This window comes from Cygnus olor, chromosome Z (genome assembly GCF_009769625.2).
Source record: "Cygnus olor isolate bCygOlo1 chromosome Z, bCygOlo1.pri.v2, whole genome shotgun sequence".
NCBI lineage: Eukaryota > Metazoa > Chordata > Aves > Anseriformes > Anatidae > Cygnus > Cygnus olor.
In genome coordinates, this window is record NC_049198.1 from 81,389,134 (window position 1) to 81,403,672 (window position 14,539).

Here is a 14,539-nt window from a genome sequence, read left to right on the forward strand (position 1 = left end):
ACCTGTTCTGCATTTAAGACCCATTACTAACTCCTGTATATTTGTTGCACATGTAAATGTACCACATCAGCAACTCTTTTTTTCTTCCCAGTCAGTTAAGTACAAATAAATAAATAAATTAAATAGATAAATAAAATAAAAAATACCCAGTGTCATACAAATTAGTATCTTGGAAGTACCTCTTTATTCAGCCAGCAACTACATTCCCTCTTGTTCTGCCCCTGCAGAGCCATCATGTTCAGCTGCTTGGCCAATCCCATGGCTTAATCCTTCTAGCATCACTACACAGAACCCAATTCTGTCACCATAACTGATATTTTCTGCTCCTAGACTCCTGCTTGGTGCGTGGGTATGCCTATCTGCTCAGGCAGCTTGGGCTATCTGTCCTTCTGGCTCACCTGCAAATCCACCCAGTGGTCATTTCATATATAGCTTCAGAGGGCTGACAGGAATGAGTATTTGCATGAGACATGAGCCCCTGTGAACCGCCTACAACATCTGATGATTGTCTATGGTAAACCAAGTAAAAGGTGTTTGTTCCACAATGCCTATGCTCTTACTGTCTTAGAATGGCTGGCATGTAAAACAAAGCTGGAAAACACCCTTGTGAGAAGTACAACATGTACAACAGCCTTTACCAAATTTGTAACCATGGAGAAATACCTCCTCTTTGACCTCAGAGCCCTATCATCTAGTCCTGTCACCATTCCTGTCTTTTACTAATCAAATCCTGCCTCAGGCCTCTCAACCACGGCCAGTGTGGTGTCCGAGTAAATAGTCCAATAGTAATGTCCATGGCTTGCTCTACTTTTTCTTTGCGGATGGTATGCCCAGATTAACTTGTCTAAGCTTTAGCTCTATGTGGTTACGTACTGTAACAGCTATTTTAACAACAGGTTTGGTGTGCTGTGGTATATGTAGTGACTAATGGACTAAACAGACTAACAGATAAACCAAGTAGTTATTTTCTTAGTTATTTTTTCTTAGTCTTGAATAATAAGCAGTGTGAAGTAAAAGAAGCATGGGGGGTGGGGAGGGTAGGGAGTGGAGGTGGGGTTGAAAAGACAGGCCTTGATCCTCTGTTCAAAGCACCATAAGGGTTCATTGCTGAAAGTAGTTAGGGTTACCCATAGAATTACCCATATTGCTGCTGATCGTATGTACATTGACATTGTGTCGCTCTTGCTGTTTTGGGTAGGCTGTCATCATGACAAGGAAAGAGTGTAGGTATATAGTGCCAAGCACTCACATGTGGCTGTAATTTATACATACAGGCATTTGAACATATGGTCTCTGGTTAATCAATCCACCTTTGCCAAATGAATTGCCTGGACTGGTTTTCTTCCCTCTCCCTCTCCCACTTTTTTGTTGACTGGTGTTTTGGTAGGCTACCCTGTAATGTGGATACAGCACACAGGTAACAGTGGCAGCTCTTCACCTGTGTGCCCACGGCTTTCTGGCATTTCCTCAGAATTGAAGCATCTTATAGGCAATGCGAGCAACCAGACTTAATCAGATAGCTGTCAGTACTGTTGGACAAAAGTAGGCCAGAGGTGCAAATCTACAGATTGAAAAATTGATTTCAGGAGTTTTCAGTTTCAGGAGTCAGTAAACTATTCCCAGTTTACTGGAATAGACTCACATGTTCCATTTGCAGCAGAGAAGCAGTCATAAAGGACTTCCGTTTTTCTTGCTTCATTGTATCACATCTACCTCTCTGAGTATTTATCAGCATCAGCTGCTTTGTTTCTAGACCACTTCTGGAGGTGGCAAGGTGTGACGACTGGTGGCCTTTTGCTCAGAAGCATCAAAAAATATGCCAGAGAAAACATGTTATTTGAAATGATGAAAAAAGTTCTTGCTTCTATTGCTATTTCCTTCCTACATATTTGCTATGTATTGTCAGTATTGATAAGTATTTTTGGCTACATATTTTCAGTATTAATCACATATTTTCAAAATAAGAAAACATAATGTATTGAAGTGACATTAAACCTGTAACAAGAGTATTAATGTGACACTTTCTAACTGCTATGAAGAAAGAAGCAAAGGTGGCCACTGATGGGTTTGTAGCTTGTGCCTTTTTTGAACGAGCACATTCCTCCTTCCTAGAACAGGGGAGAGAACACATTTCAGAGGGACATGATTGTCCTGCTCTACTCTGTGCCTGTGTGGCCTCACCTCGAGTACTATGTGCAGTTTTGGGTGCCACAATACAGAAGGACAAAACTAATAGAGAGTGTTCAAAAGAGCGCTACAAAGATGGTGAAGGGTCTGGAGGGCAAGAAATATGAGAAATGACTGAGGTCCCTTGTTTTGTTCAGCCCAGAGAAGAGGAGGCTGACAGGAGGCCTGATGGAGACCTGCAGCTTCCTCGTGAGGGGGAGTGGAGGGGCAGGCGCTGAACTCTGCTCTCTGGGGACAGCGACAGGACCTGAGGCATGGAGCTGCAACAGGGGAGGGTCAGGCCAGGTGTAAGGGAAAGGTTCTTCACCGAGAGAGTGGTCAGGCACTGGAACCTGGCCCCCAGTGCAGAGGTCAAGGCATCTAGCCTGGAATGTGTCCAAAGAACTCTTTACGAGAAAACTGAGTCTAAAATCCACGTCCCTACACCCCCAAATATCAAAGGTACAGATTTCTACTATAAAGCAGTGCATTTTCAGAACAGCTTTCAAGTGACACATTGCTCTGCCTTTCTTTTCTTTCCCACAGCCTGGTTTCCTAGTTTCAGATTTTTCTTTACATGCAACAGACCATTCACCATAGTGCAATTTGCTGGTCCAGCGTAACCTATGCTTTCTCACTGAGATGCATTACAGAAGGAACCACTATTGTGCTACAAATTTGGAAAGTGGCAGAACTTTCACAGAAGGGTTTCTAAGGCTCTTAAGTAAAATATTATCACTCTGTTGCTATTATTACTGTGTTTAGGGTATGATTTGCATATCTGGCCTTTATGAAGGGTATCATCCAGAAACATTTGGTGCCAGTACAGCTGCTTGTATCCTTGTTAGGATGGGGAAAGGTGGTATAAAGAAATAGCCTTGTCTGTTGCGCTAGAGAGGAAAAATTAAATGCACATAGCACACATATGAGCACATCCTTCCCTGCAACTGGCTTTTTTTCCCATCTACAAATTCTGATCTGTTTATAAAAGCTAACTGGCTCCTGGGAATGGTGTGCACTGCTTTTGCCAGCACTATTTGCTAGGCTAGGTTGTCCCATGCCAAAAGGAATTCCTCCTTCTTGCTTTTGTTCTCTTTTAGCACTGTGATACTTCCATCTGTATGTGCTTGTCCAGCCATGTCAGTAGTTTGACAGTGGTAGACCCCGTCATCTTCTTTCCTTAGTGAATAAATCTGGAAAAACCAGCACAGAAAATATTTTATTATTAACATGCACATACATGTTGGAGAGCACTTTGGAACCGCTCACACAACTAAGAGCATTTGAGGTTTTCTATACTACCATTTATTCAAAATAGGCACAAAATTCTGCTCCTCTATCCAGTCATCAGTGCAATCTGCTCACTGTGAAATGTCTGCCTGGAAGGTCCTTGGTCCTTCATTTACTGCATTTACTTAAACTCAGTTACTTTTCATTACCAACAGAGCCCCTGGCTGATGCCTATCCAAGCCTGTCTTTTTGTAGTTGTTCTGATGACTATTCCAAAACCCACTCTGTATGTCCATGTTGGGAAGGTCCTCCCTAGACTTGCATGGCCATGTTTACTCTGTCTTCAGGCTCCTTCTCAGTTTCACTGCTGTGGATAACTCTTGAGACCTGTACATATTTAAAGGAGTTGGAAGATGTTAGAGGACATTTCTAAATCTGTGAGAAGCATTTATTCATGATGATATAATTTTCTCTTTGTCCGTGCTGTGACTGACATGCTTGGACCAGCAGGCGGAGGAGCTGAAAGTAGTGCTGAGAGTAGGAAGTGGGGTGATGCTCACTGGGCATGTATTTTCTGCAGCTGCAGAGAAATGCACTGGTAAAATAAACCTCTTTTTGTATGCAGCCAGCCAGTGCCAAGGCTCTCTGATTCTCCTCTTCCTCATCGCCTCATAGCATCAAGTAGGCTCTATTTTACTAGATTTATGGGTACATGTCTGCTTCACATACATCACAATATTAACTACGATATTAAGGCCCTCTCTAGTTCACAGTACTTCATAAGGCACTCTGTCATTGTCCATTGTCTTAAACTAATGTGAGAAAAATGCTGGCATTCATGAGACACTTCAGAGAGATGAGGACAAGAACCACTCCCAACAGGTGGCGGATGGGTACTCCAAACTTAAGAAGTGTTGGAAGAAACTACATTGCTCTCAGCAAGTAAACAGATAGTGAACTAAGTTACCTGAAATGCAGTATGGCAACAGAGAACCTAAGCATAGGAATGCAGAGCCATGTCTGCTTTCAAATGCTTAAAGTGGTCTTCCAGTACAAGTTCCTACTCATACCTTTCTCCAAGTGATGCCAAGAGTGGGCACTTTATTCAGTTCATGGGATAGATATGCCCAGGCCCCTATGACATTGTGAATTTTCTTTGGTAACACAATGAGCACAGGAGCTGGAAGAAACTAAACACTTCCCTAGAGGTGATGTGGCTACCCGGCATGGGTAGCATTCCCCCTGTGTTATGCCAGATGCACCAGGCAAGCTGTCTTTGTGCAGGCAGGCAGGGTGTGAAATCATTTACTGGCAGAAATAGCTTGGGCTTTCAACTCAGCTGCCAGAGAAGCTCATGTTCTTGTGAACCAGAACTAGGTGCTTTGCAATTTCTGATGTTTAAACATGCAAAGAGACTATCAAAATTAATACAGATTTAATCATAGAATCATAGAATATCCCAAGTTGGAAGGGACCCATAAGGATCATCAAGTCCAACTCCTGGCACTGCACAGGTCTACCCAAAATTTTAGACCATGAGACTAAGTGCACAGTCCAATCGCTTCTTAAATTCATATAGTCTTGGTGCAGTGACTACTTCACTGGGGAGCTTGTTCCAGTGTGCAACCACCCTCTCGGTGAAGAACCTCTTCCTGACGTCCAGCCTAAACTTCCCCTGCCTCACCTTAACACTGTTCCTGCGGGTCCTATCACTGGTGATTACGGAGAATAGCTCAGCGCCTACCCCTCCACTCCCCGTCGCGAGGAAGTTGTAGACTGCGATGAGGTCTCCCCTCAGCCTCCTCTTCTCCAGGCTGAACAGGCCAAGTGACCTCAGCCGCTCCTCACATGTCTTCGCCTCTAGGCCCTTCACCATCTTTGTCGCCCTCCTCTGGACACTCTCCAACAGGTTAACGTCCTTTTTGTACTGTGGTGCCCAGACCTCCACACAGTACTCGAGGTAAGGCCGCACCAGCGCAGAGTAGAGCAGGACAATCACTTCCCTCGACCGACTAGCAATGCCGTGCTTGATGCACCCCAGGATATGATTGGCCCTCCTGGCTGCCAGGGCACACTGCTGGCTCATATTCCACTTGCTGTCAACCACAACCCCCAGATCCCTCTCTGCGGGGCTGCTCTCCAGTGTCTCGTTGCCCAGTCTGTACGTATAGCCAGGGTTGCCCCGTCACGGGTGCAGGACCCGGTACTTGCTTTTGTTAAACATTATGTGGTTGGTGATTGCCCAGCTCTCCAATCTGTTCAGATCTCTCTGCAAGGCCTTTCCACCCTCAGCCGAGGCTACAACTCCTCCAAGTTTGGTGTCGTCGGCAAATTTGCTCAAAACACCTTCTAGTCCTACATCCAAATCATTTATAAAAACATTGAAGAGGACTGGCCCTAAAACAGAGCCTTGAGGGACCCCACTAGTGACCATCCGCCAGCCTGATGTGGCCCCATTTACCACAACCCTTTGAGCCCTGCCCGTCAGCCAATTGTTCACCCATCGCATGATGTTTTTGTTTAGCTGTATGCCGGACATTTTGTCCAGTAGGATCCTATGGGAAACCTTGTCAAAAGCTTTGCTGAAGTCCAAAACGATCACATCAGCTGGTTTCCCTTGATCGACTAGATGGGTGATCTTATCATAAAAGGAAATCAATTTTGTTAGGCAGGACCTACCCCTCATGAACCCATGCTGGCTGGGACCAATGACTGCATTGTCCCCCAGGTGCGCTTCAATAACTTCAAGGATCATCTTCTCCATAATTTTACCAGGCACTGACGTGAGATTGACAGGCCTGTAATTGCTAGGATCTTCTTTCTTACCCTTCTTGAAAATTGGCACATTTACCAGCTTCCAGTCTACTGGGACCTCTCCAGATTCCCAAAATCATTGAAAAATAATTGAGAGAGGTCCCAGCCAGCTCTTTATGCACCCTGGGATGAATTCCATCCGGACCCATGGACTTGTATGGATCCAAGTGGAGCAGCAAATCCCACACACATTCAGGGTCAGTTGGGAGTTTGTCATTCCCGCCGTCATGGTCCTCCAGCTCAGGGCACCCTGGGTCCCGAAGCCCATCATCAGTGTTGAAGACAGAGGCAAAGAAGGCATTAAATGTCTCTGCTTTGCCTGTGTCATCGTCTGTGAGGAGACCTTCCCCATCAAGTAGCGGACCTATGTTTTCTTTGGTTCTCATATTTTTCTGTTCACATATCTAAAAAAACCTTATTTATTGTCTCCCATAGACATGGCCAGCTTCAACTCTAGTTGGGCTTTGGCCACACAAATTTTCTCCCTACAAACATGAACAGCATCCCTGTATTCCTTCCAGGAGAACCGGGGATCAATACCCTAAAAAATCAAAGCCAGGTCCAGCACCAAGGCTTATCACAAGTTAGCTATCACCAAAAATCAATGGCTCTACATACCAAAGCACAGAGCTGAAGAAGGTATTCTTCTGAAAAGAAAGAGCTGGAAAAACAAAACCCCATACTGTGTGGTTTTATGTTGAAGCTGAGATAATGTCCAGCCCTCTTCCCTGAAAAACTACTGATGCTGAGACACCTCTGACACATGTAGGTAGCACTGAGCAAGCAGTCTTGTCTTACCGAGTTCCTGGAGGCTGGATGTTCCTTCCATTTAGTCTCTCAATCTTGTACTCAACTCCTTCAATGATGACACTGGACTGCATGCTCACCTCAGGCACTCGTTTTATCATCTCATCCTCTTCCACTTCTTCTTCCAACAGAAGGGTACGTTTCTGCTGCAGCTTTTGAGCTGTCAAAATAGTACAGACTCATCTTACACCACAAGGCACTCACTAAAACCCCACAGGGATGAAGCCTCTGGGCAGGAACTTATGCTCATCATCCCTTCAAGTCTGTGCTCTTCACCATTTCCTTTGTTTCTCCTCCACTCCACTGATGTTTCAGATGTAATGAGCTCTACTGCATTCCCTTAGTCCTGCCCTCCCTAGTCAATGTGTTGACTCCTAGAGGCTTATTGTAGTTTAACCCAGCAGGCAGCTAAGCACCACACAGCCATTCACTCACTCGCCCCACACAGTGAGATGAGAGAGAATACTAGAATATACAAAAAAAGTGATGCAGAACCACCCACTGACTGATGCCCAGATACTCCCTGAGCAGCAATAACCCCCCCCTCCCCCCCATTTTATTGTTCCACATGACATCATATGGGATATCCCTTTGGTCAGTTTGGGCCAGCTGCCCTGGCTCTGTCCCCTCTCTGCTTCTTGTGCACCTCCATCCTCCTCACTGGCATGGCAGCATGAGAAGCTGAAAAGTCCCTTACTGAGTGTAAGCACTGCTCTATGGCAACTACAATATTAATATGTTTAAGCATTATTCTCATCCTAAATCCAAAACACAGCACCGTACTAGCTACTACGAAGAAAAATAACTGTATCTCAGCCAAAACCAGGACTGGAGTGCTGAGGAACCCCCTCCTCCTGGCACATAGTCAAAGGGAACCATTAGGCAGGCAGATAGCTGCACAGGACCCAGGAGGAACAGGGACAAAAGGGGCCTGTGAATAGGCTACTCTCTGCAGGCAGGCGTTCTGACCAATCTACTGTAACTGCAAAATAATAACGATGCTTGGCCTCTTTTATTAAATGCTTTTAAAATAAGAAAATGCAAGTGGAACACTTGTGCAAGTAAGTGTGCCCAATTCAAAACATGACTAGGGATCTTTATGACAAGATTTAGAAATTTCTAAAGCTGTAGTTTGCTGGCAGTGGGAGCACAAAACAGCAGAAATCTTTGGGTAACTGCTAGAATTGCAGAGATCAAGAGGATGTAACTTATGATTTTGAAGTATTTTACTGGGATATTTCATCTTGAGTAAGCTAAAATTTCATTTATTATCTGGACAATCTTCACTGTGAGATTTCTCTTCCCCAGATTTTTTTTTTTTAATTCTTGTACTCAGAGTTGTCCTGATTAGAAGTTGTGTTTTACACAGTAACAGTGGAGCAGCCAATAAACTCATTAAAGTTCACATATGTCAAGCAGTTACCAGGCCTTTTTAATAACCACCCACACACTTTTGCAGGTCTTGGATTCCTGGTGTGTGTGCTATCTCATCCCTCCCATAGAGGTAGGACTCACTTAACAGGCCAAATTTCCCTGCACAGATTGAAGCATACCTTCTTCTTCCTTCATTTTCTTCGGGTCATCCTCTCCTACCAAGGAGACACGCTTGGGAGGCTTATCCATCTGCTGCTGCTTAACCTCAACTTCAAAATACTTCTGCCTCTTGCGGAAAGATTGCTGTTCGGGGCTGTGCAGTCCACTTGGCATTGGCACCTGTGGGAGATGCACCAGCATTGTCCACAGAGTGACCAAGCCAAGACTCTCTTCCCATACCACCCTGAATGCATGCCCAACCCACTCACATGCTCCATACCCACACCCTCCTCCTCCTTCCCAGCCCTTTAGTGTGTGCCCACACTGGGATCCTGTCTCCACATCCACAGTCCTGAAAGCCTGAATCCTCTTTAAGTCCCTGTCCTAGTTCCTGCTCCAGCCACCAGAACTCACCTCTAGGGCAGTTTTAGGTTTCTCTGTGCTGGTCTGACCAAGCAATTCCTAAGGATACAGAGAAGTGGGCACACTCTAAAAAGAGGGTTTTCTACCATCGCTCCTCTCCCACAACTAAGTGTCAATGATGCAATATAAAACAGCAGCAGTCAGGGGCATCAGCTGATGGACTGGTTCACAGAACAGTCACAGAATTAACAAAAGGCAAGGCTGCTTCAGACTTAGCAATTGTGAGTAGTGGGCAAAGAGGATTTAAGTTAATTGAGGGTTAAACAGAAACAGATGGTAACAAAAGTTTTCGATTTTAAAAGGGCAGAAACTGAAACTTACAGGGAAATCAGTGAACCAAACAGGAGCAGAGGGCTTAGCTTAAGACAGAGGTTTAGATTTTCTTTAAATCAAAGATATAACTATGTAAAATTTACTTCTAAGAAGTGGAAATTTCACTATCAGGAAGAAAAAAAATTTTATTTAGCAGAATAAAATAACAGAATATTGGAAGAGTAGAATTACAGGGAAAAGAAGAAATTGATCCACAAAATCCATCCGTGAACCAGAAATCAGAAACTGTAAGGGTAAAATGAGAACTGCCGGAAGTTATTAAAAATCTTGCCCCTGCAGATCACTGTTCAAGAATTCTGAATAAAAAGACCCAAGGAACTCAAAGTCCAACAAGGATCTTTTTTTAATTGACTTGTTTGACTAGGTGGACATTTATGTCTAAAAGATAGCTAATATCTTGTCAGAATCAAGAAGAAGGCAAAAACAATTTGAGAAGCAGAGTCATTAGTCTAATATAAGCATTGTAAAAAGCTCTAGGACAAACATTCAAGGATGAAAATACAACATGAAAATAAATGGAAAAAAGCACAGTGGAACAGGTGCAATGAAGATTAATCTCATACCCTCATTTGATAATATACTTTTTTAAACAAAGAACTGCAAAGATCTGTAGTCTTGAGACTACAAAGATCAGGTTTGTGACCAATCTTGGTTAACATTTGCATTGCCAAATTTGAATCAGAAACCAAGGAGGTATGAAAAAAGTTGATGAATGACAAAGAAGACCAGAACACAGATTTGCAGAAATGCAGAGTTGTCAAAGGTCTCTGCACTTTATTTCATTCATCCACTCCACTGAATGGAGATAAGCACTGTTAAAATTCAAAAAGTTTGGAATAGCATCCGGGAACGATAGGTTGCTTTGAGGAGGATGAAAAGAATTGAATTTAATAGTACAAAATACAAGGTGAGCTACTTCAGGATCAATAATTGCTTCCTAAACCATGATACAGCAGCTAGAACTTGAGAAATCATCCGTATACAAGATGAGTCAAGACATCTAACTCATGAACCTAGTTCATCCTCAACATCACACACAGCATATTTCTTTGGGGTAAACAAGTTGCTACCTCCTTCCTACCCTCACACTTCCCGTGCTCACTTGCAACGTTTTATCTTCTGTGTGTTCCACTGTTTGGGCAACATTTCCCCCAGTCAGCACCAGTTACCTGTGTCTGGAGCAGAGGGTGTGACAAGGGTACTGCTGCAAAGGTCTTGTATGCTTGCTTGACATTGATGGGAGTCTTGTCAGGAGAGGGTGGTGAAGGTGGCTTTGGCTAAAGGGACAAATACAGAATATAAAAAGAATCACAGATTTATAAAAAAAACAACAACAACAACAACAAAACAAACAGAAAATGAGGGAAACTGCAAAATCCTCAGCCTGCAAAGCCTGGAATACAGAAGGGACAGCTACTGCAGCCTTATACAGAAAGGCGAGCAGTGGACACTATATACAGCAGCACATGTAACATAGCCCCATTTTATTTCTTGGATGGTGGAGGACTGATACTTCTGGTGGTATAGATCCACACTGACTTCACCAGAATTTTGTGACTGATCTCTTGGCCAAGGTGCCAGACTGCTGTCTTCATCCTTAAGGATTTCCAACCAATTCAACTAGAATGCACTTATTTGAAGCAATGGGCTTTGGACGCTGGAATACAGCAGATATACAGTTGACTGACCCTTATTTAGAACTGATTAGCCCATTTTAGTCTGCTAGAAAATGGAAGGTAAGCCCTGGCTTTATCTAGTACTTCTGACTGTGAGAAACTAAGTTGTGTTTTTGCAGCAGAGAACTAATTTTCTGTATTCAAAGGTAGCTGTGTAGTCATAATAAGGAGAAATGCTAAGTAGGTAAGTGGACAGTAGAAGGCCTCACTCTTCCAAAATAAGGTAGAAGCTTGAGAAAAACAGGATGAGCAGTGTGAGAACAGTAAAACAAAGATCACAAGTTCTCAAAACATAAGGAGAAATTAAAGGGTTGAAAAAAAAGAAAAATTGTACATATATGGTATAGAGGAGTGTCAGGTAGCTCGTGAACCTGTAGTACTCAGCCAATGAGGAAACAGGGGAGGTGATCAGGCATCAGGTAATAGGGAATAAAAGGTTATGATTTGTCTACTAAAATGCGCTCCTGATTGACAGGTTGCCCGCCATTGCAATCGCGAATAAAATAAGCTTCACAGAAGATCCTATCTGAAGAAAATTATTTGAGATTTCTCTCACATGACTAAATGAGCCTTCCTTGTGGGAAGGGATCTATCAGTCTCATTCTAATTTTTTTTTTCCCCCAGTGGCTCTTGTGCTTCTGTTTCTAAAATGACCAGTCCATAGTTCTGCACACTTCAAGGCTAATGGTCATAGCCTCCTAAACCAGTGGCAACCCACTCAGGGATCAATAATCTGGAGAAGAATAGACTTTGATCTCAAATCTTCCCTTCACTTATTCAGAGAAATGTCTGTAATTTGCTATAATTTCACATAGGTTTCAATAAAAGGGAAGAGCTATATTACAGGTACACAAGTCATGACAATTCTTACCAAGGCAAAGACCAAAATACCTAATCTTTCTCTCCCATCAACATACATCCCAGATAAAAATAGTCTTTGAAAAACAATTATTTTGCAAATCAAAAAACTTACTGTCAGTGAGATGATATTGGCTTTTGCTCCAAGATGCAAGACATTGACAGAAAAGGGTTCTGAATGATTTACGCCTCAACAGAATGCAACAGTTCATAAATAAGAATTTAAAACTAACTGCTGTGAGGATTTCAGCCACAATTCAGTTTCAACAATGCAAGATTTTTGAATGGATAAGTGAAGACACAAGGCAGGCTGGTGAGGCTCTTTTATGTTAGAAAACTGAACAGGACACATTGACTATAACTCTACTTGTAGAGTACGGGTTCTTAATCAGGGCATCCAGTCTGATGCAAATTCAAAACCAGCTTTAGCTAAGGCACATGATCTTTAAACTACAAAGACACCACTGGGAGGCTGTGTTCAGCCTACCCACCAGAAAAAGTGGCACTAGAGCAGCCTAGGACAAGCTTAGCAAGAAAGAACTGCAGGCCACTTACAGAGTTCTGGATACTGGAGCACGGCTCAGGTTGCTGGAAGGCATTGGGGCTGTCCCTGTCCTCCGAATTATGTGAAGCAGCATTTTGACGCACTCGAGAAAGAGGCTGAATGACACCTGGTTTGGTCTGCTTGTGTCAACATCACATAGTAGGGGAAAAAACAGAGGCATAGAGAGAGAGAAGAGAGGTGAGAAGTTTGGGGAGCAAGGCGTCTCTGGCATGCAAGTGAATAAGACAAATCCATGCACCTGAGCTCAATTCTACCCAATTCAAGTAGTTCAATTCAATTGAGCTACTGAAGCAAACACCAAACACCAAGCAATGCCTATGGTACAAGTACTTGTACAGGCAAAGAGATTCAGACAAGTCAAAGTGATAACAGGAACAACAAAGAGAAAGCCCAGGTCACAAGGAAGAATCTACCATAAAAGTGGCAGCTACAATGGTCAGAGGGGTACGGCACAAGTATGTCGGAGCTGGGAGAATGTACGCATCATGAATGGGAAATGCAGTTGGGAAACATCAGTGATAAATGGGTACTGGCAAAAGCCGGAGGTGCAAATGAGTAGAGAACCAGCTAGGCCTCCAATTAGAAATGCAGACACAGATAGGAGCAAAGAGTGGACATAAAAGTCTGAGATTTGACCTAGATGCCATCACTGCTGGTTGTTGTGTGGAAGTGAACAAAACATCACATACTAAAGAGATTAGGAGCAGAACTTGAATAAGCCAGCAAAAAACACGAGTGAAAGCTGCAAGTGTAAACAGGAATAAAAACTGCAAGAACATTTGCATCAAGTTATCAAATTAGGAATATTTAAGTGCATTTGTACAAACTTGACGTGTAATGGAGGACTGAAGGAGAGTACAAGAGCCAACATTGAAACACGGCTGAAAGTAAGCACACACAGAAGGAACAGGTAAGCTCTATGCACTGCAGAACGCATAGGGACATTACAACGAAGTCTCATAACAGATGTACTTACTGATTTACTATCATCCTGTGATGCAATGAAATTAATGGAAGCCTGAAAACAGAAATAAAGGTGTAAATGTGAAGACCAAGCCAGAACCCTTTAGCTAACCCTGCTCCATACAAAAAAAAAAGATATAAAACTCTTTACCCACACCCCCCTCCCCATACCAGAAAAAAATCTTAAGTCCCATATCAACCCCTGAAATACCTTCTTCAGGTGGGGAGCCCATGTCCAGAGCCCTCCCACAAGAGGAACTGCTCCTAGTTCCTCTGTGATGTGAGGAGGCACTCACAGCTCTCTGTGCATCTCCATGCATTGACCCCCACCCTCTCCTCTTCTGCTCCAGCTCAGCTGATCTTGGCCCTTGTTTACATCCCCTGCACTCTGCACTTGCTACTGCACTCGAGCAAAGCCATCAGCACCACAGCTTCTCTGCCAGAAAGCATTCCCAGATGCCACCTCATCAGTATCTAGTGGGAAAAGCCTCTCATGCCTTGGCTGGCTGCTCTGGGCACTGCTCTCTGCATTGAGCGTGCGGTGCACGCCAAGACCAAGAGCTGGGGAGCACAGAGCTGGCGGAAGATGAGATGAGCAGCGGTGCCGGGTGAGAGCAGCACAGAGCAGCAGCACACACTGCACACCAACAGGCACTTACAAAGCGGGTCTCCCTGCCTGACAGGTGAGCAGGCCGAGTGGCTGCAGGTGTCTGGAGAGAGGTAACACCAGAGGATCGCCAGGGGAGAAAATGGAGAGAAAATGAAGAGACCAGGGTTCCTGCATGAGAGGCTGAGACAAGTACCTTTCCCAGCACAGAGACTGCAGTTACCCAGAGATGTCAGTGCCCCCCGCAGGTCCTTGCCGCCTGCCGTGGAGGAAGCCCCACTGCTGTCCCCTGTACATACGCCCAACCCCACCACAAACAGATCCTTCCTCCCCCTACCTTGCTTGCTCCCCATCAGAAGCTGGCAGAACTCAAGGCCAGGCAATGCCATCACGATGCCAGCCTCTGGACAAAGGACTTGACTTCTCTGAATAATTCTCTGAGCTCTGAAATAAGCCTGTAAATTCTGGTTTGACTACAAGATGTCAAAACCAATGAATTTACATTAAAAATAGATGGAAACAAAGAATTAGAGATGCCATTTCTTGGAATTTCTACTTTGGAGC

General features: G+C 43.9%; 2 protein-coding genes across 12 annotated transcripts in view; both read right to left on the minus strand.

Moving 5' to 3' along the window:
* FRMPD1 (FERM and PDZ domain containing 1) overlaps positions 1–1,684 on the minus strand; it is a 70,092-nt gene extending 68,408 nt beyond the window's left edge. The window contains exon 1 of the mRNA XM_040541784.1: positions 180–1,684. The gene's annotated coding sequence lies outside the window, so the exon portion shown is untranslated. The remainder of the gene's footprint in view (positions 1–179) is intronic.
* A 1,694-nt stretch (positions 1,685–3,378) lies between these two features.
* Positions 3,379–14,539, minus strand: part of LOC121062138 (protein scribble homolog) — a 40,766-nt gene continuing 29,605 nt past the window's right edge. Inside the window, exons 12-15 of one of the 11 annotated variants that reach the window (XM_040541787.1) lie at positions 13,382–13,423; positions 8,571–8,730; positions 7,009–7,177; positions 3,379–3,783 (exon numbers count right to left, since the gene is read on the minus strand). In XM_040541787.1, the coding sequence (XP_040397721.1) occupies positions 3,729–3,783; positions 7,009–7,177; positions 8,571–8,730; positions 13,382–13,423 (426 nt within the window). In that variant the 3' untranslated portion in view covers positions 3,379–3,728. Of the gene's footprint in view, positions 3,784–7,008; positions 7,178–8,570; positions 8,731–10,249; positions 10,584–12,395; positions 12,525–13,381; positions 13,424–14,027; positions 14,079–14,539 lie in introns of those variants that run through there. The other 10 variants (XM_040541789.1, XM_040541788.1, XM_040541795.1 and 7 more) reach the window with 10 other exon arrangements.